Source organism: Gymnogyps californianus, chromosome 14, assembly GCF_018139145.2.
Source record: "Gymnogyps californianus isolate 813 chromosome 14, ASM1813914v2, whole genome shotgun sequence".
NCBI lineage: Eukaryota > Metazoa > Chordata > Aves > Accipitriformes > Cathartidae > Gymnogyps > Gymnogyps californianus.
In genome coordinates, this window is record NC_059484.1 from 18,446,443 (window position 1) to 18,471,174 (window position 24,732).

General features: G+C 53.0%; 1 protein-coding gene across 2 annotated transcripts in view; it reads right to left on the reverse strand.

Moving 5' to 3' along the window:
• The window catches only part of JADE2 (jade family PHD finger 2), an 80,855-nt gene extending 57,343 nt beyond the window's left edge, over window positions 1-23,512 (reverse strand). For both annotated transcript variants that reach the window (XM_050905054.1, XM_050905053.1), the window contains exons 1-4: window positions 23,386-23,512; window positions 16,575-16,632; window positions 13,481-13,566; window positions 726-883 (exon numbers count right to left, since the gene is read on the reverse strand). In XM_050905054.1, the coding sequence (XP_050761011.1) occupies window positions 726-883; window positions 13,481-13,566; window positions 16,575-16,632 (302 nt within the window). In that variant the 5' untranslated portion in view covers window positions 23,386-23,512. The remainder of the gene's footprint in view (window positions 1-725; window positions 884-13,480; window positions 13,567-16,574; window positions 16,633-23,385) is intronic.
• Window positions 23,513-24,732: the final 1,220 nt, after the last annotated feature.

A 24,732-nucleotide genomic window follows, 5' to 3' on the forward strand; every position in this document is an offset into this window, starting at 1 on the left:
AGCACCAGCCTTTCCCCCACGGCTTCGGCCATTGCCCTGGGATAATCCCCCCCACACAGCGAACGGGCAGCAGCTCCCCCACATCTCTTTTCTGCCCGAGCAGCTGTTTAAGTGTCTATTTTAAAACTCAGTTCCCTATTTTAAAATAGCTAATGAGACACCGATCTAGGCTGATAGACGTCATCTCTACAAAGTCCAGGAGATGCCTGGCTATTCGCTGGGCTCCTTTTCCCAAGCCCCGAATCTCAGCATGCCCATCACGTTTCCAATACGCACGAACAGCTTACACGGTAAAGAGGGAAGTTTTTAATTTAAGGGCCAACTCCTGCACCCCTGCCGTGAAATACCAGCGGTACAGCCACGTGTTTCTAGACAGAGGCTGAAGTTCTGGGTGGTTTTCTGTCGGTATTTTTTTACCCTCCCTTTGATTTTATCAGATCTTTTTAAAAATTCCCCAACCAGGAGCAAACGAGGAGCTGGCCCGCCTGGCACAGCTCCTCGGTGCTGCCCGAGAAAAGCCGGGCACACACGAGAGGGACTTTCAGAAAGCAACCACCCATGGCAGGGTGCAGTGGGAAGTCCCCGCGCATCCCCTTTATGCACTCTCCGAGATGGTGTGCACCCCACCAAGGCAGAGGGGACCCCACAGAGGGGACCCACATTAGGGGATACTGCAGAGAGGACGCCACGGAGGGGACCCGGCGGAGGGGACCCCGCTCGCTTACCTGACCACGGGCTCGGGGATGGCCTCGGCGCTCGCCGGCACCTGGACGCCCTTCTCCCACTCCTGCCTCCAGGGATCGGCCAGGACGTAGTACTCGTCGGGGCTCAGCTGGAAGGAGTCAGGGATCTTCATGGCCGTTATCAGATCCGTACGGAAAACCTGCACCGGAAAAAAAAAAACATCCAACAGGCAGGGTGAAGGGGTCTGGCAGAGGCTGGGTGCACGCACACCCGGGGAGGGTGCCCTGGGGAATCGGTCCCCAAGGGACAGCGCAGCGGGTGCCTGCATCCCCGACAGTACAGCTTTGGGGTGTCACTTCATGTCACCTCCAGGGTGAGGTTTGGGTAGGAAAACAAGGTGCACAGGCAGGGACTCCCCTGCCTGGCCAGGCAGCGCCGAGAGCCTGAGCCCCTGTGGCTGCAACCCCTCCGAGGTCCCCCAGCCCAGGCAGATGTGAAATCCAGCCGCAGGGTGCAAGCTCGGCCGACACACAGGCTGAAAATCAGTATTAAACTCAAGAAACAACAGGCTGCTTTCTCACAGGGGACCAATGCTTTCAGCACAGCCACACGAATATCTACTCCACACGCCAAGCGATGTACAGCAACTGGGCTTCTCCACGTTCAGCATTACTGGGGGTAATTATGTTCTTGACATGAGTGAAGCTGTGGGAAACACAGAGACACCTTATCGCCCCAAGCACCTTCATGTCCCCATCACGTCACCTCACTGCCCCGAGCACCTTCGTGTCCCCACCGCATCACCTCACTGCCTTGAGTGGGGACAACCAAAAGCAGAAGGTACCCATCTGGGCTCGACTGCTCCAGTGGTGATTGCACACCAAGGAGGAAAAGGCAAAATAAAGCCAGGCTGGGTTACACTAGAGCTGGAAAATACGCGACTTAAAGGTGATCTAGGTGCCTGCTTACACATCCACAGCCAAACACGCGGAGATTTTTCCCGATCCAATAAACCTCCTGCGAGATCGACACTGGTCCCCTCCTCTATGAAAATCCTCCAGCCCCTCGGACAGCGAATGGGCTCGTTCTCCATCTCATTTCTGGCCCTGCAGAGTCTTCCCCCAATATACTACGATGAAAAACTCATTCCAAAAAAATCCCTCAGGGTAAATAAGGTTTTCCTTCCAGAGGGTTGCCCGACAGCAATGACTTGAGCAATCCTGCCTCTTGCAGCACAAAAATAAATTGTAAATGAAAATGGATGAGTTCTCCTCTCTACCATCTGCTATTAGCTGAAATGATAACCGACGGTGCCAGCAATCACGCCTGGACACCATCTCGCTCCATCCACTCCATCCCTGCTACTTCTGCGTTACCTTCTGCGGGGCCGGGATGGATCAGGTGTTTTCTTCAGATGCTGTTTAATCTGTTCGCAGAGTCTATTCTCCAAGTGAGTATTGCTTTGTCAGAACCCCAATAAACGATACAATATGGTTTTACACTTTCGATACAATGATAACACGCTTTGGAGAGTATTTGGAAAACCAAATCGGCTGAGATGCAGGAAACTAGACATTAACTAAGATCACTGAGACCAGTATTTAGGTCACTTTGTTTAATCCTCAGAGTCTCAGCTGCTAACCCAATTAGAGTTAAATACAATACATAAACAACCTTTTCTATGTTGGGACCTCTTTGAATTTTACTGGTACCTGCTTCCTGATGTATCTGCTTGGAGACGTTTTTGACTACGTCTACATAAACCTGATTTGAGTTGGCCAGACACAGTCTCAGCGCATCCTTCAATAAACATAATTAACAGCCTACATATTACAGTCAGAATTAGGCTCAGTTTGAGAAAGATCAGGTTCCTTTAAGTCTCCATGTGCTACAAATGCATGGTTATGGATGCCACAGTAACCTTTTACTCTGTTGCCAGTGTGAGAAATTAAAAAAAGAAAAAATTAAGATAAATGTTAATCAAACATGAGAAGGGATATGTGAGATGTCACAGTCCTTCCAGTGCCGTGCGTCTGCATATCAGAACAAGCAAGTTAACCCTGCTGTAGCTCATTTTCTAAAATGCAGTGTACAAATACACCCTGTTCTTGACACCCCTGCATTGCCACGGTCAAAACTCGGGCAAACGGCATCTCCGTTACCCAGTGTCGGTGCCCACCTCCGACGAGGACAACGCAAACGTGAGCGAGCCTCCCCACCTCGGACCGCTCTGCTTTGGTGGACGAGATGCTCCCCCGTGCCTGGACCACGTGTGGTTGAGGGCAGCATCGGCGGCCGGTGCCACCTCCCTGCTCCGGCCACCAGCACCAAGGCAGGAGTGTTGCAGCACTTCCATGCCACTCCATTTGCAAAACTGTTATAGAAAACGCTGGTTTGGAGACACTCGCCCTCGGGATCTGTGGGCAAAGCCAGGTAGGAACAGCTTCCAAAGGTGCTGGGCACCCAACAGGTTTTCAAAACTCCCCGGACTGGACCTGCTGACATTTAAATGCCCTCCACCTCCCTCTCCGCCAACTCAGTTGCCTCCCAAGGACACCCACTTCAACGCCGTGGCTGAACATGCAATCAGGAGCATGGCATCACCATTTCACGGCATGCAAATCCAAACAAATCCTCCAGGAACCTGCTCAGGACAGTGCAGGCAGCACAGGGCAGCAGGCATGATCACGCTCCTGCCACAGGGAACGACCTGGCAGCCAGCGCAGGAGCACCGATGGGGGACGTGGGACTGCCCTCGCCAGGGCAACTGGCCCCCAGAAAAGTCCAGCTGTGTTGTTAACATGCCCTAAGCAGCCTGCCTCCCCCCAGGGTGCTGGCATCCACCACAGCAGCACCCTTTCCAGAGCCTTACCCCAACCAAGGATCCCTACTCTCTCTTGCAAAGTCAGCACCAGGCGACAGCTTGAGAGGTGACGGGCCCCATCGCTTCGAGGCAACACCAGGGGTGGGCAGCCACGGCGGATTTATGTCAACGCTTGGCCCACCACCTTCCTCCTACCGATGAAGAGGGAGATGGAGGAGCCTGCACCATGTCGTGCAGCCAGCCCGGGGAGGAGCCGGCAGCACCGCTGGGGAGCCCTGGTCCCCCCCCAGCGCTGCCGTCCACGGGCAGGAAATAAAATGGCTCCATCCGATCCTCGTGTCAGAAACTAAACACATTTTGCTTTGCTTATAGCTATTACTTAGCTAATTTCTTTATTGCTCTCGGCTGTTTGCTGGGGTCGTCGCTTCGGCGGTCCAGGTGCCCCAGCAGCATCCCACGGGCAGCTCGCCGTGCATCCCATGCTGCTCACCACCGCTCTGAACCAGCAGGACCAGCCTCACTAATGCTTCACAACATCCTCAGCAGATGCAAAACCCTCCAGCAAACCACCTCGTGTACCTTGCAGCCTCTGCGTTGCAAAACGCAGCAACGGGATCAGCCCTCGCTATAATTTCTCCCCTCTGCATGCTGTAGATCCCAGGCTCGTGTTTTCCTGCATTACGTCTTCCCCAAATTCATCCCTTCCAGCTTTTCAGCTCACATCGGTGTAGAAGCTTAGTTTTAATTTTAAGCCAAATAAGCACAATTGTATCTGTTTCCCTGAAGATGATAAGGCACATCGCAGGCTGGATTTGCAATCTCACTACTTCATTTATTTAGTCCTTCTTGGAAAACAGATAAGCTCGTCCATCCAAAGGCAGCATGCACGCCCGCACTTTATCACAGCGATGCCTCTGTCTTTTCATGAAGAACTGGAAATGCTCAAATTATTAACTATCAAAGCAGAACACTTTAGAAATGATAGAACGGCACAGAAATTGTAAAGGAAAGCAGATCAGTTGTCTGGAAATCTCCCAACAGCTAATACGCTCAAATTGTAATCTAAATGTCTTTTTGTTTTGAATTGTCTGGGATTAGGGTTGGGAAAAGACTCAATTATTCTACTCAAACTCTTCTGAATTATTTATGAAAACCAAATAAAGGATAAATTGGGCACTGATGAACCGAGGACCTGGCGGTGAAGAGAAAGTTGAGTACCAGAAAACAAGCAATTTTCCCTCAATAGGAGTGTTTACTGTTTCTCCCCGGCCACAGGAGCTGACAATTTGTCTCCGAGGCCAGGCTGCTTTGCTCCCCGCTCCCCCCCGCACTGCCGCAGCCCTGGCCAGGCTCCGTCCTCCCCTTTCAGCCCGGCAGCGGGATCCAGTTTATTGCCTATCGATCTGCTGGCACTGGGGAAGGCCAAACCAAGACGTTCAGTTTATTACCTCTGCTTGCTTGGGAACCTCAGGCAGGTTTCAGCGATGCTTGGAGATGCATCGCACCGATGCCCAGGGGCCAGCCTCACCCTTCGCTACCGTCAGCTTTAAAGATGGGGAAAAAGAACATGAAATTGCAAAATCCCAAGACATTTTTGCCTTCGTACTTTCAAGTGAGAGGGACCAGGAGTCAGGGTCGGCATGCTCGTGCAGCCTCAGAGCCCACGCAGGAGAAAGGCGCATGGAGAAAATCTCCCTCTCGGTCCCTGCTGATCCCACAGCCGCATGGGTGAGCAACGAGGAGTGTTTCACAGCAGGGCATGGCGAGGAAAAGGAAAAACTAAAGGAGGCGTCCAACGTTCCCCCGGGAGCTGCAGCAGGGAGGCAAATCCAGCAGCTCTTGTCGGGGGCTACACCTCTTGCTCCCCATTGCCAGCCCTGGGCACCCACGGCAGGACCACTCCTGCACCCCGCCACAGGTCCTGCTGCACCCACCACCGCCTTCCCACGCTGCCTACAGAGCACCAGATCATAACACGCAAAATGCAGACGTCTGTGGACATTACAGTGATGGATAAAGAGTAAGAATTGATAAAAATACTGAAGATACCATTCCTCGGCACAAGTGTACCCAACGAGGCAGTAGCGGCAAACCATCAAGTAGTGTATGAAAGCAGCAATCGATGCAGCAGCTTCGATCACCTCCTCTGCCACTGCCGTTCCCACAGCAGCCCATCGGCCTCACGTCTCAGCTACCCAGACAGCTTTCTCTGCTCATATCCATGTCACTCGTACACGAGGCGGCAGGTTAATTCCCAGTGTGATCACACCGACCTCACGTCATGGACCAGGCTCTAACGGAGCAGCGCAAGGAGGACACCGACCTCCCCCCAGCAGCTCAGGCCACCAACACAGAGGTCCTGCTGCTCCAGCTATCCCACCAGCCGTGTGGAGAAGCTGTCTGATCACACACACAGTCCCGTCCAGATCTTTTCGTGCAGAAAACAGCTTCTAGGCAATTATTCCTTCCTGGACTGAAGAACTACTGGGCAGTCACAGACTCGAGCTCACCCCTCCTGTCCCAGCACCACCACTGCCAGCCACAGCCTGGTCCTGCAGATCCAACCGCTCTGGGTCGGCTCCATTTGCAAGGTCTGCAAGCCTTGAAGTTACCCTTGGCACTCACCCCTCACAGGCAGTACAAGCCTGTATTACCAACCTCTACTATTTCCCCATCCTTTCAGCCCACCAGTTTGCAGTGCTGGACTGACTGCTTCCCCTGGACAGCCGGTCCTGGCGGTCCAGGAATGTGAAAAGTCACTGGGACACCAAAGCCATCACATTCCCCAATCATACATCAATATTTTTTGTTATTTCTGTAATTTGCTGTTGTGAAGCAAAAGCTGTATGGATTTTCTCTCTAAAAAAAATGTAAAAATCCCCCGAGCCAATTAAATATAACACGTCTTCCGTTTTTCACATCCTAATGCTTCACTCCGCTCCAGCCTGGCATGGGAAGGACGCTCCTGTGGTAATGGCAGGGACCTGCAAGGCAGGGGTTGGATTCAGCTCCTCCCTGAGCCACAAGCACCTCGTACATCGGCCTCTCCACTTCACAGAGGATCTGCTGCTTCACCCGCCAGACGCAGCCGTGCAGCCGTTCCCTGCATCCCTGAGATGGCTGCTGGGCACCTCCAGGAGCTCTCACATGGACCAGCATCAATTTGTCCAACGCTTGGCCCAACCTCAGAGAGGAACACCTACCCCTGGGACAAGATGCCACAGCATACGGTGCCTCGCCGTGACGGGAAGAGCGATGGGCACGCCGCGAGGCATCAGAAACGCTGCGCTCCCATCCCTCCCTTAGCAAAGGACTCCTAGGCTGCGCTGCTTTGCAGCAGCATTCCTCCTCCATCTCTCCCCCGCAGCCAACCAGCCCTTCTCCAAGCCTCTCCACCACCTTTCTGTGCAATCCTTGTATCAATTTCCAGGTTCTTTGACTCACTCACAAATCCCTCTAATAAAGTGGTCCGGCAATCTCACCGCCATTCAGCTCCCACTTTACATGTTCTGCCAAGGACTTGGCTTTTCAAGTGACTGCCCCGTAGGTCTGAGCCTGCCTGTTACCCCCTTAGCCCCAAATACTGACCCGAAAACACCAAATTCAGATCCCACGGTAATGACTTCCCGCTTGTACGAAACCAGCTCCTGGGCGAGAGCCAAAAAGCCGTATCTGTTTTGGGCTTTAAATCGAAATGAAAAAAAAAAAAAGAACTCGTCTAACGCTGGTTTTAATTAGCTTTTAAAACAGCAGCCAGCCCAGGGACTGCCGTGCAGGATCTGGCGTGGACGATCGCACTCAGCAAGGCGGCACGGCCTCAGCATCACCCGACATGGGTACGCAGCCGGGGCCGCCAGCTCCAGGCGCCTGCTGCAAACCAGCCCGGGTGAAAACCGGCTCCGAAGGGACCAGGCGGCTCAGCCAAACACAGATGGGCTCCAGCAGGCCGGATCCCCGCGCACAAGGCTTTCCGAGCCAGTAGGAATTGTGTTACACATTTTCCCCTGCATCTGCACCCAGCTGACCTTGGAGCTTTTAGACTTTGCTCTTGGGGCAGAGAGACAAGCTTCGTCCCTCCTCCCAGGCCCAGGATGGGATGCAGTTTTGTTTACATGCAAAAACATGTATCCCTGAAAAGTTTTAGCAAAAAAAAACCTTTCCAAATACTCCACACTGCAAAGCACTCATACAAAATGTAAGAGAAATGAAGCCCGTCATTCAAAATCAAGTGCATGCTGGAAAGCGCAACATGCTCGCGAGGGAGAGAGCGGACAGGAGAGGTGGGAAGGGACCGGCCAGAGCCTGCATCTGAATCTCACATTTGAATCTGTTCCCTCCTATAACCCAACAAATCTGCAATCCTCCCCCGATGCCCTCGCATCTGCAGCAGCGATGCGGGACCTCGCATGGACGACCTCTCCATAGCGAGCGCAGGCAGCGTGGTGCTCCGAGCATCGCTTTGAAGGACGGGCAGCAGCGGGTCACCGCACGAGGGACGTGGGAGTGCTTTTTGACACCGAGATAACAGGTTTTCTTTTAGGTGTTGGTTCAACACACTTTTTTCCCCCCGACTGCAGTCCTGGCAGCTGTGTCCCGCGTACCCCCCCCAGCCATAACCCCCTTCCTCTATCCAGACCGGGATCAGGGGAGTCTCCGGCTGCCTCGTTTGCAGGGCTCCCTCCTCGTTTCCAGCCAGTGCTATTAGCCCTTCACTCTCTCAAGCATAAAATTGTTTGTTGTAGCTCATGAGTCACAAGGATTTTTAGAGAAAGAGAAAACAACGGGAACAATGGGAGCCCTGGGAATAGTTTTTGGTTGTACAAACTGTCTTCGTATCAGCTTGGGCCGGCACCTCTGCGGGTGCAGCCCTCGGCTGCCCAGCCCCGCTCCCCTCCGGCCTCCCCAGCCCTATTTCCCTGCCGTTATATCACATTTTTCCAGCCCTTTCCGAAATGAGACAAGCGGCGATATTCAGTAGCAAGGCTCCAAAACGTGGCAATGCCTGGTGTGTGTTTGTAAGCAGTGATATTATCTGCCTGTGGGGAAAAAAATACTTACTCCCATGTTCATTTGGGAGCCAGCCTGCTATCTCTTCATCTAGTCTTGTTTCCTCTCGAAATGCTGAATGTTAAAGATTCAACGAACAACAGAATTTAAAATAGGAACAAGAAGCATTTTTGTGTGGCCCTTCTCAGCATTCAGAAGACAATGGTATTAATCTGTTATCCCCACGCCGGCTTGGGAAAAGTGACAAAGCCACTGCAGTCAAACCTTTCAACAGAGACGGATTTTCTCCTCGTCCAGCCCAGTAAAAGCATGTCCAGTCTTGCTTGGCCATACTCATAAAAGCCATTCTTCAAGCATGGAGAGTGCAGGGACTAAATTCACATTCCACTGAGCCATTATATACCTATCGCAGGGAAAAGACCAAGATCTAATGCACTAAGAATTACTTTTTAGAAGGGAAACAATGAGGATGTTTGCTAAAAGGGTTAAATCTTTGTAAAGACGTATAAAAAGACATCTGTCAAAACACGGAAGTAATATCTAAACAAGGCAAGCAGAAAATAATGTAAATTGTATAAATTTGTGGTTTCCCCTTCATCTTGAACCCTGCCTGCAGCTGCGGTCCCCTCACCTCCAGAAGGTTTGGACCGAAGGAGAAGGGCGATGAGGATGATCAGCATCCGGCGAGATGAGCAGCACCCACAGAGGAGAGCTGAGACTGCGCAGGGCTCTTCAGCTTAGAAAAGGGACGGCTGGAGGGGTGTCAGGCAGGTGGTTTGCACAAAAAAGCAGTGGGTTTTTTTCCCCACAATATATTCTAGCAGTGCCACTCATTGCAGGGTAGTGTTTTGGATCGCAAATAGTTCAGGAGCCAATGACTAACACACCGGCTACGGCAGTGACTCAGAGGCAGCAACCAAGGGAGTCCCCAGGCCGCCGATGGCTGGGAGCTGGCAGATAGAAGCAGCGACTATCATGACACACTTGCCTTGTTCTTATATTCTCTCCTTAGACACTGACAACTGTTCCCTGTCAGAAACAGGAGAGAGGGCTTGATGACTGCAGTCTAACCAGCGAGGCTTGCGCTCGTATCCCCAGCAGCCCTATAGCCAGGGGCAGGATTGCACTAATGTGCCACTAAAAGAAGGAGAAATCCATACTTCAGGCACATCTTATTCCCCACTGCAGATTCAGCATCCAAGACAGGGAGGACCTGAGCGAGCATCCTCCTCCCTCCAGTTCCCGGGGCATCTCCTCGCAGGGCTCCTCGGCTGGCGGCGCCCAGGGATGGGTACCGGCCACCACACTCCGTTTGAGGCCAGGTTCAGAGACAAACGAGCTCTAATGAGATGAATTAAAATGACCAGATTGGTAGACTGCTATCACTGCAGATGCAAAAAGCTGCTGGCAGCTGCCTACAGCCATCCTCTGCCTACAGGCAAAGGCCAGGCAGGAGAGCCATGCCCATGCCCGGGGCACCGTCGGCATCGCACCGGGGCTCTGCCCCGAGGTCTCTGCTGCCCAGGCATGGGGCAGGGGAGGACGACTGTCACCTCTGCAAGGGAGGCAGCCGAGACGGAGGCCTGGTGCCTGGGACACGTCAGGAAAGAGCCCGGGCAGAGCCCCGTGACAGGCACAGATAAATATAATCACCCTCCCTGGCAATGGCCCCCTTCGCGGATGTTTACAAACAGCTCAGTACTTTTCCATGTTAAGAAGCTTGTTTTTCCAGATGCCTTGTATCGGGTGGTTTTTAATGTGTATAGTTAATCCCTTCTCACAGAGTCTTTCATAATAAACATCACCCCCTGACCTGGCTAATAACTATGTAACACTAATGCTTTTGATTTTTTTATCTCCTGCTCTGGTTGTCAGGGGGAATGCAGACGGCAGCTCGCAGAGAAACGGGGACATGACTTTGAGAGGGGCAAGAGAGCTCGGCGCTTCCCCATGCACACAAACCCCCCGCTCCCCCAGCCCGTCCTCCGGCATCGCTGCCCCTTGGGACGTGCCCGGACCCTCTACACCTGGACAGCAGCTCAGCTCTTGATAAAGCTACAAGCCATGTGTAAACCTGGAGTTTGAGTTACTGTTTGAAAAAGCTTGTCTAGCCCCAAAATGTCTGGGGCAGAATGCCCGGGGGGGTTCAACATCTGACAATACATTCATCATGCTCTCCCTGTTACCTTCCTGTGGTTTCCATCCTCAATGGGATAGCAAAGAGAAAAGTACTTCACTATTTCATGTGAAGTAGTTTGACAACGGTGTGGTTTATGTTTTACACTTGTACTTGCTCCAGCAGGACACAATGCTCATCCCGGTCTGTGCCTGAAATCCTCCAGGGCTCCTGCGAGAAATCCCCAGGGATGTGCCAAACGCTGCAGTGTTTCACAGATGACGGGCAGTGGATCCCACACATGGACCAGACGGGTTCACAGGTGCTCAGAGGAAGAGCAGAAGTTGGGTCACTCATGGAAAAGTTTGGAAGATGCTGTCGCAGAGGAAATCCATAAACCAGCGCTCACTGGAGTGACCTCCAAACCATTACCATGCACCGCTACAGGTCTCGGACCCGCCGCACGGGACCACCCTATGTCCAACCCCAAGGACACACTCTCCTGACCACCAGGTTTCACCTGGAGCTGAATTCAAGCAGACCCGAATGCCAGCAGCCGCAGGGGAGATGCAGGGTAAGGGGAGTAAAGCTGAGATCTGGACCGCTCCCATCTGCTCAGGTTCCCACCACGCTTTTGTAAAAGATGGTTTGTCAGCTTGAGCATCCTGGCCAAACTCCAACTTGAGTAATTACACATCGCCTCCCCAAATTCCCCCGGCGTTTCAGTTCAGATATACCACTGGGATTCACTTTCTGTCCCAACTGTTGCTAAGCTGGGCACTGTTAAGCTTTTGCTCCACTTTATTTGTTCCAGAGCTACATTTCGCTGAGAACCGTCCTCTGGGCATAACGGAGCATGAAGCAGACGGATGAGCCTGGCCTCTGCAGGCCCCACATCTGACGTCTCCCCGGGTGCCGTGGACTAAGATCTAGTTTTCACTCCAGCTGTTGCACAGCGGCAAAACTTGGATCCAGGTCTGACCATCCCTCATAAAGTGCAGCAGCATTTTCACTTGGAGTCTTGGACTCTCATCCAGTAACTTCATTAGCAGCCAGGTAAACTCCTAGCTGGCTGATAAAGCTAACTCATATTAAAGACAAAAGCATGTCTGTACCAGTGATGCAGAAAGAGGTCTCCCAACGCAGGCTCTTTTGGAGGAGGATTTTACTGGGCAGCTGCAGGGTGGCACGTATGGCACTGTCGGTGACGCATGAGTCACATCCTCGTGCATCTAACCAGGTCTAACACTGGGCATCTCCGTGGGACTCCTGAAGGCACCTACACGGCTAATCTGATGCCTTTACGGACACATCGGGCGCGGGGATGGGCAGTTATTTCAGAGAGGGGGTAAAAAGGGTGTCCCAGGAGGAGGACATGCCCTAAATGCTTCAATTCTTCAATGGGGGATTCAGCTCACAGAACACACCCCCTCACCCATTTCGAGAGACACATCTATAACCAAAAAATGACATTACCAGCCCTAATGCGCAACTTTCCGACAGCCTTGTCAGCAGCCAGTGACATCTGCACCCCTGGTTCTCTGCTCTCTGGAGTGTTTCCAATTACCTCAGCTGGTAATAACAGCTTTTCAGCCCCTCTCTTTACCCAAGGCACAAACAAATCAGACTTTTTAAGTCTCTGTCCGCCAGCACGTTAGATATATCAATGTAAATCTGTCAGAGTGGTAAGAACTAAGTGCAGCTGTAATTCAGGCAGTGACCACAGGAAAACCTCAAAATCTCTACTCAGCCTGATGCAAAGGGAGGATGTTGGAGAGGTTTGTGCTTACTGGGCCACAGCCTCAGGAAAGGGGTAACGTGGGGGCTTGGGAAGGAGCTTACAGCCTGTGAGCAGGCATTAGCCATGCCAGCTTCACCTGCTTCTAAACTTAGCTCTGTTTGACTCCGGACCCCGGTCCAGAGGAAAGGGAATGTGAGAACAACATCCCTCTGGCTTCGCTCACGCTGCTCTTGAAACGAAGATGACCACCGCTAAACACTGCAGTTGCCACAACAGCAGCTCATGCCTAGTATAGTTTCCATGTCTAGTGGAAATATATCCGAGGCACGCAAGGGAAAACAGGGCACAGCACCGTCCCTTCCAGCACGGTCCTCGGGAAACACAGCTCCTCCCGAGCCGGTCCTGGACCCTGCACCGCAGAGCTGGCAGGGGCAACCTGGGCAATGCCCTCTGCCCGTACCAGCTAGGAGCGAGGGAAAACCCTGCAGCAAGGTCAGACACCAACGGCCTCAGCTTAATGCCCTTGAGCCCCGTGACAGGAGGAAACCAACACAACATAATCTGCAACTCAGCTGTGCTGTCTCTCATTTCACGGCTCGCTGTACCTCCCACTCATTCACGGGGAGGAGCCTCCATGCCACCGAGCCACCCTCCCCTGGCATCAGTGCTATGACCTGAAAGAAAGGGCATCCAGGCAGGCACCCAAACCGGGGAACCTCAGCATGCAGCCACCCTGATACCGTAGGACCTTCCAATCCCACCAAACTCAACCCCTGCCCACTTGCATCAACAGGGATGGAGCGGACCCTGTTGATGGACCCAGGGATGGACACAAGGACCCCAAAGGAGCGGGCACGAGGACCCCCCACCCTTCATCAGAGATGCCCGCCAGGTACCTCCGCCTGCTCCCTCCGAGCAGGAGGCTGAGGCCGGCACCGCTGGTGGGAGCTGTGGCTCTGCAGCGTGGGCTCTGGCTTCTTGGAGGATGCCCCGTCCTGGCACCCACCACCCACAGCCAGCTGTGGGCACGCCGGTTTGCCACCACATCTGGGCAAGCACGGCCCTGGGGGAAAACTCTCCTTTGGCAAAAGCCTAAAAGCCCACGTACCTCAGAGGGCTTCTTCTCCTTCTGCCGTGACCAGGTGGATTTGGTATTCGGAATTTTGGAGCATCTGGAGGCGGATGTGGTGTGACCTGCAAGGAGGCAACAGAGACAGGTTACCTGGAAAAGAGACGACATTTTTTCTGTGTCTTTGTCACCAGCCCCACTGCCACTACTACGGCCTCAACCAACACTTTGGGTCAACACTAAGAGGCAGTAACACCTTGACACGGCATTATTTTTGTGCATATCCCAGGGTACTTCACCAAAACAGATTAACATCACTTTCCTGCTGCTATAGATGATGAAACAGAGGCCTCTGAAATTTAAAAACACTTTTCAAATGCAGACATCAGAAATGAGAAACCCAAAGTCATGAGTAAGAACGGCTTCTAAGATGGAACGAGCCAGGGCTCATTCCTGGAATCAGGAATCTATTGGGATCAGGAATTAAGGAGGTAAGACTAAAAATTTTCTAACAAGGATGCTTAAAGAGAAGCATCTGAACTGCTCGAGGACTTCAGAACCCGTGGTCAAAAATATTGACCAAATTGGGTAAAACTCCTCTGCCCGTGCCAGGACTAATAATTTCCACGCCTGTGTGCAGTTCAGCATCTAGTGGGAACCATGCAACAGGACACATCGAGCAAATGCACTTTACACTTTTCAGTAGTAAGAGAGCATTTGCTTTGGGATTTGGGATTACTTTACTTTGGGAGTATTAGGGATGGACTCTCATCATCCTGACTGGAGCAGTATCATCACCACTGCTACCACCTCCACAAGGCAAGGGCAGCTAAAGCCTGAAATGTGCTGGGACCATTATGTTATTAATATTTATTTCCAACCCACATGTGTTACTATCACTAAAAAAAAAAGCTGTATGTATTTGGTAATAATAAAAATAAACTAATTATTGGAATCTTTTTATAATAATGATGACAGTTGGGTCTTCTGTATAGCAGGACCCCTCCAGATTCCACTATATAAAAATGTTTTGGTGGGGGTGCAACAAATTAACAATCGATAGGCCTATTTAACACTGATTTTATCCTTGGATGGCCGAATAGGAGGAAACAACACCGCGCACACAAGCAACTGCCAAACACGATGGAGCCATGCACGCAAGGACTTCAGGAGGGGCTCTGGCCAGGAGCTGAGCTGGCACGAGGGACCAGGGCTGCCCCGGGTACGGTACCAGTGCAGTGGGAAATGTCCCTCCCTCCGCCAGCTCAGGCAATTTGAGTCCCTCATGAGCCCAGAGAAATCTCACATGCCTATTTTTGCTCGCAGGGGAAGAGGCACTAGTTCACCTTGCACTCTTTACTTGACAAACCCACTTTCTTGTACTTCATAAAATGAAGACCAGATCTGACAGCATCAGTAGTTCCCAACGGACAGCTGTTTTTCTGACTGCAGTGTCAAGCTAGATGTCATTAAAGTGGGCTCCACATAAATGCATTTTTTTTTATCATTTCAGTACGTAACAGGATTGCGTAGGCAAAGCCCACAGTAGAAGTCCCTATGCTGCAGCCGCCGGGAAATGCCGCTTTACTCGGTGAGCTGCTCAAAGCATTGCAGCAGCAGACCCATAGTTTATACTGAGAGATCGAGTCACCAATTTCCACCTTGCCCCCTCTTCTCAAACTACAATGTGGTGCTACAAGTATGTAGACTTAGATAACATGCCACTACCATCCTTTCCTGGCGGAGGCATAAAAAAGAAGGTCATCACTTTGTTTACAATTATCCTGCAGGAGAGCATTTGTCAACAGCTTAGGTATCACCTGCCGCATAAATATCCAAGCCCAATAGAGATGAGGCCATGTTGTTTAATACCGTGATTAAAGATGCCTTACCCCCAAAAGGCAGAAGCCAGCTAGCGTGGCTCGGCTTGGTAAGCCTTTGAGCATCTGGGGATTAGGAGACAGGAAGTTTGGAGCACGGCTTCCAAAACAAACCCCGTTCTGAGATAGAGATGTTTTATTTTATGAGAAGCGAGCCGTGTTGACAGAGCCTGAAACACTTTCCATAGGCATGGCTCAGCCCCCAGACCCCCGCCCAGGGCTCCAGCGGGACAGGGGTCCCCTCCAGCAGCCAAACAGCAGGTTCCCGTCGGCAGCAGTGGTGCAAACTCCGCTCACGCTCACAATTTTTTTGGCTAAAGCTGTGGGAACGGCAGCCAAACCCAGCAAGATCAGCCTTTCCATAACCCCCTGTAATCTCCCCATCATCCTGTTAGGAAAAGGCCCAGAAGTTTAGTGTCTTTAGCAAAGTCCCTTTCGTTCTCGGATATCCAGCAGCCAGATCCTGTAAAGTGTGGAGAGCAAATTCCTAGCACGGCCCAGATGAAATTACTGTGACATTTGTAAGAAACCAAGAGCAACTAGTAGGAAACTCCGGAGCCCAGACAAGGGATTAGACTAGTGCCTCGAGGGTACTGAACACTAAGGCACTGTGGTATGTCTGCAGTGGGTGAAACCCTGGAAGAAGTGGGAGAGGAAAGCGCTCTATTTATAGCCAAAATTCGGCACATTTGCACATGTTTATTGTTGAGCACATGCTTCTGTGCTTTCCTGAATGAGGATGAAGTGAGGTAGATGTTGAAAAGCAAGCGTGGGCTTGCAAGCTTTGCTGGCTTGAGCCTTATCCCTTTTCCCACATCACTCTTCAGCTCGCAAGCAGGGAACAAGGCGGCTCCGGTTTTACCCTGACTCCAGTAAAAACTTCCCTTTCCCCCAGTACAACTCAATCAAGAGCTAACTAGTCTCAGGCTGCAGCTCACAGGAAAGGACAACTCGTCTACAAAGGGTGTTTGCTTCGTTAGCAGATTTGCAATCAGCAGCTCTCCCTCGCCCAGACTCCTCACACGAGGGAGACACTCTCATCAGTTAAGAGGAGCCACAGCCGGGCATTTAAATTGATATCAGCTTGTTGCTGCATTTCTGACAAACCCAGCCCAGCGCACAATTCATTGTGCAGAGACTTCCCAGTAAATGCAGTTTCCTCCACTCTTTGCAAAGTAATTATTCAAGCGTTTTCCCTGCTGGAGGTGAATCGCTTAGTTATCTTGTTCAAAGCCTTGAATTAAAGGTCTTACTGTCAGTGGTGTCTGAGTTATCACTGCTGATCGAGTACTTGCGTCGTTTTTCTTCCATCTGTAACAAAAGAAATTGAACATTACACTTAATGCCCAGGAAACTCATCTCAGCACCAAATCACTGTCATCTCTGAATATCTACACACCATGTTATCCAAGCACTACTTACCCTCAGGACAGACTACTACCCAGGGGCTTAAAAAAAGGAAGAAAACAATCCTCATAGGGCTTTTTTAAAAACTTTAAGGGTGTCAGTGTCTCTCTACCAGCCTTCCCGGCTCCTAGGACGTACAGTGAGTACACTTTGATCGCTCAGCTTTGCATGGCAATTTGCCTATGCAGGATTCGCAACCAAATGGCTCTCCCTCTGCAAGAGCATCACCACCGGAGAATGCCCCACCACCGACCACGGCACTGCTGGACGGGACAAAAGACGTCCCGTGACCTACCCGTCTGGGCTGCAAATTTGAGCAGTGCACAGATCGAAGAGTGGAAACTATGCGCACTCTCAGTATGTCTGCAGGGGGAAGTCCGAGCATCCCGCAGCTGAAGAGGACCCCTGTGTACAATGAGACCGGGGTTTTACCCTCTGACTCATCTTCCCACTCAAGCGGTATCTACTTCTTTTAAAACTTCTGGTGTATCTGTCACACAGCCAGCGCGCGCGCTAGCCAAGCCTGAAGCACGCTTCCCATCACCCAGAGCTGCTCTGCCCGCTCCGGCACAGCCGTGCAGCCCCCCGCCAGCACTGCTGGCACCACCGGCACCGCGGCTCCCAGGGGGGGTGAGCAAGTGGCTTCTGCACAGCTGCTGTGACTTCTCCATCCTCTCAGAGACAAAACCACGTCAGCGGGTACCACCGCACCGGTGAGGAGGACAGGAGACCCGTTTCAAGCTCGGCTGCTGATTTGCTTTGTGACTTTGAACAAGCCACAGAACCGCTTGAAATCAGCGGGTTCTCCTGAACTCGCCCCTCAGGAACCGAGCACTCGGAGCTGAAAGTCAAGTACCTGTACCAGTAGGTGCTTTTAAAAAAAAAAGAAAAAAGAAAGAAAAAAGAGATTTTAACTTTTGAAGACCCCAGTCTACCAATGTGGCTGGTGGCTGATCAATGTGGCCCCCAATACAGGGCTTGGGGAGCTCTGAATGGAAAGGGCTACCCATGGACCAGACAACTAGGCTGTGAGCTAAAATACACTCGCAGAAAACAATGTTAATCTCATGGAAATCTTCCTAGTACTTTCTGAGATATTTTGTAAGAATGCAAGGTTGTTAACATGGCATACACGCTACTGCTTCCGCAAATGGTAAGTGGGAATGATAACAAAACACTGGTTTTGTGTGGTTCGGTCGCAGCAGGTACTAGCAGCGCACAGACTGGATAGCAGGCTAGAGCATGCCATTTCCCCCCAAACAACAGGAAAAGTTCCACATAAGCATAGAAAACCCTTGTAATGCCTGTATTTTACAATATACGTGCTATGTTTTATCACACCATTACAAGGGATAATACTACAAAGTATCATAAACATTTTAACTATCAGTGTTGTGGTAAGGCATTGCCCTGTCAAAACATGATTTAAAACATTCCCTGAGAATATGGCAATATCAATACTTTCCCCCAGTGATTCAAGGGGAAACACATGTTATTAAACCAGCCTTGTTCCAAGTAGCCATTAGATCTTGCTTGGGGAAAATGATATTGAAGACAGCTCTAACTGCAGTTTACTCACTTTTAGTGGAAATTCTACCGGAACCTTTTAAAGTGGTTCCTACTGGTTTGAAGTGGCAAACAGGCTTTTGGAGCACAAAGCTGGAGCTATGCTTTTATTGATTCTGGAGTTCCTAGTCACAGAGATTAGATAAGCCAAAGTCAATGGGGAAAAGAAACACCTGAGCTGAAGCAAAGGAATGCTACTGATGCCCAGTGGGATTTCCAGTGTTTCCCATCTTTGCCTTGTCATTGACATCACTCTCCGTCCAAGGGAGGGAAAAAGGTATATGATTAATGCACAGCACAGATGTCAGGATGCTGGGACTGGTTTGGACTCGGATATATATGTGAGAAGATGCACTGATCATCCCTTTAAGTGAACCTGGTCCCTGCATCCTGCCCCTGTCCTACACCTACCTACACAACACACTTTTACACGCTCACTATGTAACAGTATGAATTTATATTCACATACAGAAGTGGTTCACATTGCAGGTAAAATAGTGGCTCTACTTCAGTAAATCACTTTGCCACTGTTTGGCAGGATCCAAGAAGGCATCCTCTGAAGCAAACTGCATTTCAATTGCTCTGAATGAAATTCTGGCTTGAGCAAAGTATGGACATCTCTGAACACAGCAGCACTGAAAGGCAACCACCGCCTGGGTAGGGGATGGCACACAACGGCCCACAAGGTACTGTGTGCCTGAAGGGACCAAAATTTGGGGCCAAAACCACAGGGCTCAACCAGCCCCTTTCAGAAAATGGTTAACTTCCAGGCAGTGCTAAGAAGATGCCAGTTTTCTGAGGGACTCATCTTTTTGAGCAGCCAAACAGTAGTAAACCGCATGGTGCTTAACAGAGGAATTTACTGTAGAAAAAGGGTAATTGGGCCATTTCCCCATCTGGAGCACAGGGTTATAAAGTCTGATGGTGGCTGGGTGAGCCATCGGCTCCCCACATCCCTCCGGCACCCATTGCCCACATCCCTCGCACTCCCAGGGCTGGAGCTCCGGCCCCCAAAAGCCTCGCATGGAGCAAGCTCTCAGGAGCAATTCAGTTGGTGTAGTACTAAGCAATTTAAAGTCTCCACAAAATACGGTCTCTGCTCCAAAATTAATCTTTTGTTTACATTAGAAGCTAATTTCACCTTTAACTGACCCATTCCCCGCATGGCATCATTATTAAAGTCATAAACAAATACCAAAAAAATTTGTAATACTTTGAAAAGGTCACTGTTAGGTCAAACTTGGCCCAAAATCTAGCTTTTACAGAGCCAGAAACCAAGAGAAAGGTTTCTATGTATGCTTGCTTAAAAAATTCAAACAGAAACAGATGTGGGTTTCTTTTATAAACAAATGAACATCCCCCTGAAGTGTCTGCAACTCAAATCCACAGACATAGCCCTGCGCTAATGCCTGGAAACCCGAAAACGGAATTGCTTGCAAACTAACACATGTTCAGCATAGCCTTTGTTCAAGCTGAGAAAGGCAGATAAATGCTAAACCAAGGAAGATGATGGCCCTCCATCAGCCTAAAGAAATGTAAATCACTAGGGCCTCGGACAAATTAGCGGCAGGACTGGCGGTAAAATTGAGATGATGGCCTCAGGCTGCCTGGTCCTGCCTCACAGCAGGAGAGGGTTGAAGAGGAGCTTTCGGAGCTGCAATTTTGCCCAGCCCATGCAACCTAGGAGAAGTGAAGGCAGCAGTACTCTTTGCCCACTGAGATGCATGTGCCCAGATCCTGCGCTCCTGTCCCACCTGGGCATCCCGCACTGCCTGGGGCAGCCGCACGCTCCCATGCACGCTAAACCGAAACGCCTCATCCAGCAAACAACTCCTCGCCCTCTGTGGACCCTTCCACGATCCCTGTGCTCTGGGGAATCCGCTGATGTTTCCCAGCTCCCTGCAAACTCTTCCGTACATCAAGTCCACGTGGGATTTGCAGCTCCTAGTGGCATCACAGCACCCTGTGCAGGGGCTGCTCACGAGAATGAACCATTCTGGACCGTGGCAAGCAAGCTAGAGAAATTCATACATGCCTGCGCTCACCGCTTCCACAGGGAACAGGTACAGAAACCTGCAGAAGTTGCATTAAAAAAGAAGTATTTGGTCATCACCTCTTCCCAGCGCTCATCCGCACATTAAGGGATGCGCTGCGCTCGGTCCCCCCGCGCCGTCACCTCTGACACTGTGACAGTTGAGCAACACCGGCTGAATTATGCGCTCTGTTTGTGAGCTGCAATGAGACTGCAGAAAAACCACTTCCCTGTTTGTTCTTCCAGCACAGAAATAGGAACACAAACAGAACATAGTGCCCCCAGCGGCATGCACACCGCTCCGGCCAGCCCGGACCCCCGCTCCCATGGACCCCCGGTCCCAGACCCCCTGTCCCATCGCCTGTGCCCCGGCAGGTGACGTGGATGGAGTCGAGGGGCTGCTCTCCATGCTTCCCCTCTGCCTTAACTATTTCTTTGCTCTGTCTAGGAATACCAGCCAGTTGTTAGAAAGTATAAGAAGAAGGGTGGAGGGCTGGAAGGTCCCAGCCTTTATACCGTAGGAGGGTTGTCCTCGTCAGATTGCCTTTTCTCATCAACAATTTTGGAGCCAAGCGCTGCTATAGGAGGCTCTGAGAGAGCAGCAGCATCCCCCGCCGCAGGCACAGCCCCAATTTCACAATAACAGAAGAACAAACTTTTTGACCGAAGGATGCGCATCGGCAACGCCAACAGACCATCAGCAAATCTTGGTGCACAGCCCTTACATCTCCGGGGAAGCCGCGCTGCTCTTTTCTTAACCTCCCTGGTAACCCTGCAAAGTGTAAATCCAGAAAGGCATGATCCTGGTACCCAGGAACACTCATTTTCTGGGCAGCGGGAGCCTGCCCCTGCCAGCCGGGGCTCGCCTCCTCCTCCACAGGCTGCTGTCAGCTCCAACGTCTCCAGCAACAACTCAACTGCCCAGGTGAAGAGAGCCATTCCTCCTCTCCTCCACAGCAACTCTGCTTGCTGTCTTGGCTCCCTGGGGCAAAATTTAATCTCATTTAAATTTAAAACAAAGCAAACCCTCGTTTACTTCCTGTGCTTTGCCTTTTTCCACATCTACAAGGGGATTTTTTTTTTTTTCTTTACTACTCACAACTTTCCTCGCCTCTTCTGACTTGTTACCCTCTAATTATCCATTTTTTCTTCAGCAAGCCCAGACAGAGCACAGGTAATCAGAAAGGTTACTGCGGGCACTCGGGGCCACCGCTGCCTTCGGGCAGGAGGGAGCAGGCAGGGACACAGGGCGAGGGCAGGGACACAGGGCATGGCTCCTCGCCCGCAGTCGGCTGCCCCATCCCGCAGGTCTCTGAGCATCCGCAACTCAGAGGAAAATCAACAGGAGCTACGGGCACTCTGATCTTTGTACCAAATACCCAGAGAAAGGCAAAGACCAGACATTATTTAAAATACCTTAGTTTGAGGACCACCCATCCACCAGCTTTCAGAACTTGGTGTCAAACACTATCAGCAGCCACCAATACTTTAAACGAATTGCATCTCCCTGCCTACAGACCTTACGCGTACCCTCCCATCCTTTGCTCCAAGCCTTCATTTTTGGACATCAACCTCAATCTTCCTAGGAAAAACAAATTTAACCTTTGATTTAACCTTTCTGCAAGCTATTTTTACTTCTATCTCAAGCTTATTTTAACCTCAGTAGCCAATAAATGCTTAAAGGTCAAACACCATTCCTAAGAGCCGGGCTCCTTACCCCTGGGAGAAAGGCTGAGATCACTCATTTTTTCCCAAGCAAAATCCCCTCTCAGAAATGTCCCAGCGGTAGGAGGGTCTAGGCTCAAACCCGTAAGTAAACAATTTTCACTGTGGGTGCTGAGAGAAGGAGCTGGGAATTTTCCCTGTGAATGCCATCCATCCCTTCCCACTCAAAAAGCGCTCAGGATGTACAGGTATGGAGATACATATATTTTTTTTTTTCCCCTGACTGCACCCGAGGCTGACAGTTCAGCAGCCCCCCTGCCTTCGCACCTCTTCCCAACTTCCAGGTCCTTGCCTCCATCCCCAGGAGCGGAGCAGCCCGGGGGGGGGACGGCAGGGTCAGGGCGGCAGGTAAGGCGCTCCCAGCCCCGCTGCAAGCCCCGCATCCTACAAGCAAAGCGGCTGCCCCGCTCGGCAGGTGGGGAAGGGGCAGGAGCGGCGGCGGGGGCGGTGCGGGGCACCGCTGCCTTCCCCCGGAGGGAGGGAGGGAGGGAGCCCGGGGTGGGGGGCAGGTGGCCGGCTTGGGTGGGTGGGTGGGTGGGAGCCCCGCGGGACCCCCGGCAAGGCCACAGCGCAGGGGGACGGGGGATGTTTTCGGGCCCGGGCGATGCAGGGAGGGGGGGGGGGGTCGGCCGCCTCCCGGGCCCGGCAGCCCTGGGACCCCAGCGGCGTGGTGCGGCGGGGGATAGGCGGCGGGGAAAGCCCCGAGGCGGCGGCGGCCGGGAGCGATGGGGAGGGAGGGAGGGAGGGAAGGAGGGCAGGCGGGAGCCGGCAGCCGCCACGCCCCCGGGCACCGCCATCCCGGCCCCGCGCAGGGCTCCGCGCCCGCGGGCCCTCCGCTCCCCGGCCCCAAAAGCCGGCCCCGCGGCACCGCTGCCCGGCCGCGGAGCCCCGGAACCCGCGGAGTCCCGTGTCCCCCCGTGTGTCCCGTCCCCCCCCCCCCCTCCCCGCCCCCCGGTGCCGCACATCGCCCCGAGGAGCCGCGGTGCGCGCCCCCTCCCCCAGGCGGGCAGGGCGCGCGGCAGCCTCTGCCGCAGTCATTAATTTGGAAAATAAAAAGGCGAAGCTGCGAGCCGAGCCTTTAAAAGTTCTTGTTTACATTCCCGCTGCCTCCCTCGTACACTTTAAAACAAGAGTGACCAACATGCGCAATCCACCCCTGGAAATGCTGCACATCCCCCGCCTCGCAGCCGAGGGGGGAGGGAAAGGGGGGGGGGGGGCGAAATAAATAAATTTAAAAAAAAATAAATAAATACAAGCAAAGCAGGGGGAGCTGCAAAATAACCATCCGCTGCAAAATAAGCCCATTCCCGACGCCAGCCCCGCCGAGCCTTTACCTTTGCCAGGAGAGTGTCCTCCAAGAGTTGAGGCTGTCTCTCGGGTTACGGGCGGGGAGGAGGCGGGGGGCGGGGGATGCTCCCGCAGTCCCCGGCCGGGAGAGCCCCCTCGCCGGCTCAATCCGGTGTCATTGCCGGGGCCGCGCCGGCCGGGCCCTCCTCAGGAGCGCCCGCCCGGTAACTCCATGGATGCGGCCCCGCTCCCAGCCGAGATGGCCGCTCCGCGGCGGCCGGGCGAGCCCTGCCCGCCTGTTTCTCTTTCTTTTTTACCCCGCACTTCCTCAGGCTCTCCTCGCCCCGCCGCCCGCCCCGCCGCCGCTCGGGCTCCGGCAGGGAGGCGGGGAAGCGACTTTCGGAGCGGGGACGGATAATGGTGGCGGCGCTTCCACCACCACCACCACCACCACCACCACCACCACCCCCCCCCCCCCTCCACGGCCGCCCCAAATCTTCAATTTCTTTCCCTCCTGCGCCTTCTTCCCTCCCCAGGCGCAGCGGCAGGGCCAGGTACGGGCAGCGCGGGTCCCATCCCGGGCCGTGCCGCCGCCCGCCCCGTTCCTCACCCCCCCGCCGGCCGCCGGGGCCCCATGGCGCTGCCCGGAGCCCCAGCGCCGCACGCCCGGAGCCCGCTCGCCCCGCAGGCGTCCCGCCGGCTCCCGCTGGCCCTGCACACGCACACACACACACTCACACACACACTCACACACACACACACACTCTCACACTCTTTCCCTCCTCTCCCACCCCCCCCACCCCCCGGCCCCGCTCCCCCTCGCCGCGCTGTGCACAGGCGTACACGGGGCCGCTTCTGCAACCTTAAAAAAAAAAAAAAAAAAAAAAAAAAAAGCTTATACTTTAAAAAAAAAAAAACAACCTTTTGGCGCCATATTAATGACGTACTTAAAATTTGCCATTTCTCCTGCGTCAAAAACACGGTTCTTGCCCATCGCGGAGCGGGCGGGGGCCGCGGTACGGAGCCGCTTTCCCCCCCCCCCCCCTCCCCGCGTAGCAAACTTCCGCGGCCGCGAGGCGGGCCGCCGGCGTGGGAATTGGCGGGGAGGGCCGCGGTGCCTCCGCGCTGCTCCGCGGGCAGGGCTGCGCGGGCCGCGCCGGCAGCACGCGGCCGCTCTGCAGGCGCGCAGCGCTCCGCGGAGGGGCGAGTAGCGGGCTGGGCTGGAGATGCGGCTGCAGGAGCAAAGCCCCCGGGGGGGGGGGGGGGGGGGGGGAGATATTATCCCCCCCCAAACTTCGCAGAGTTTCCGCGGAGAGGAGCGGAGCGGCTCCCGCCCGCCCCCGGGGTGACCCCGCCGTGTGCTCCCCAGATGGATGGTTTGGGCTCTGGGCGGC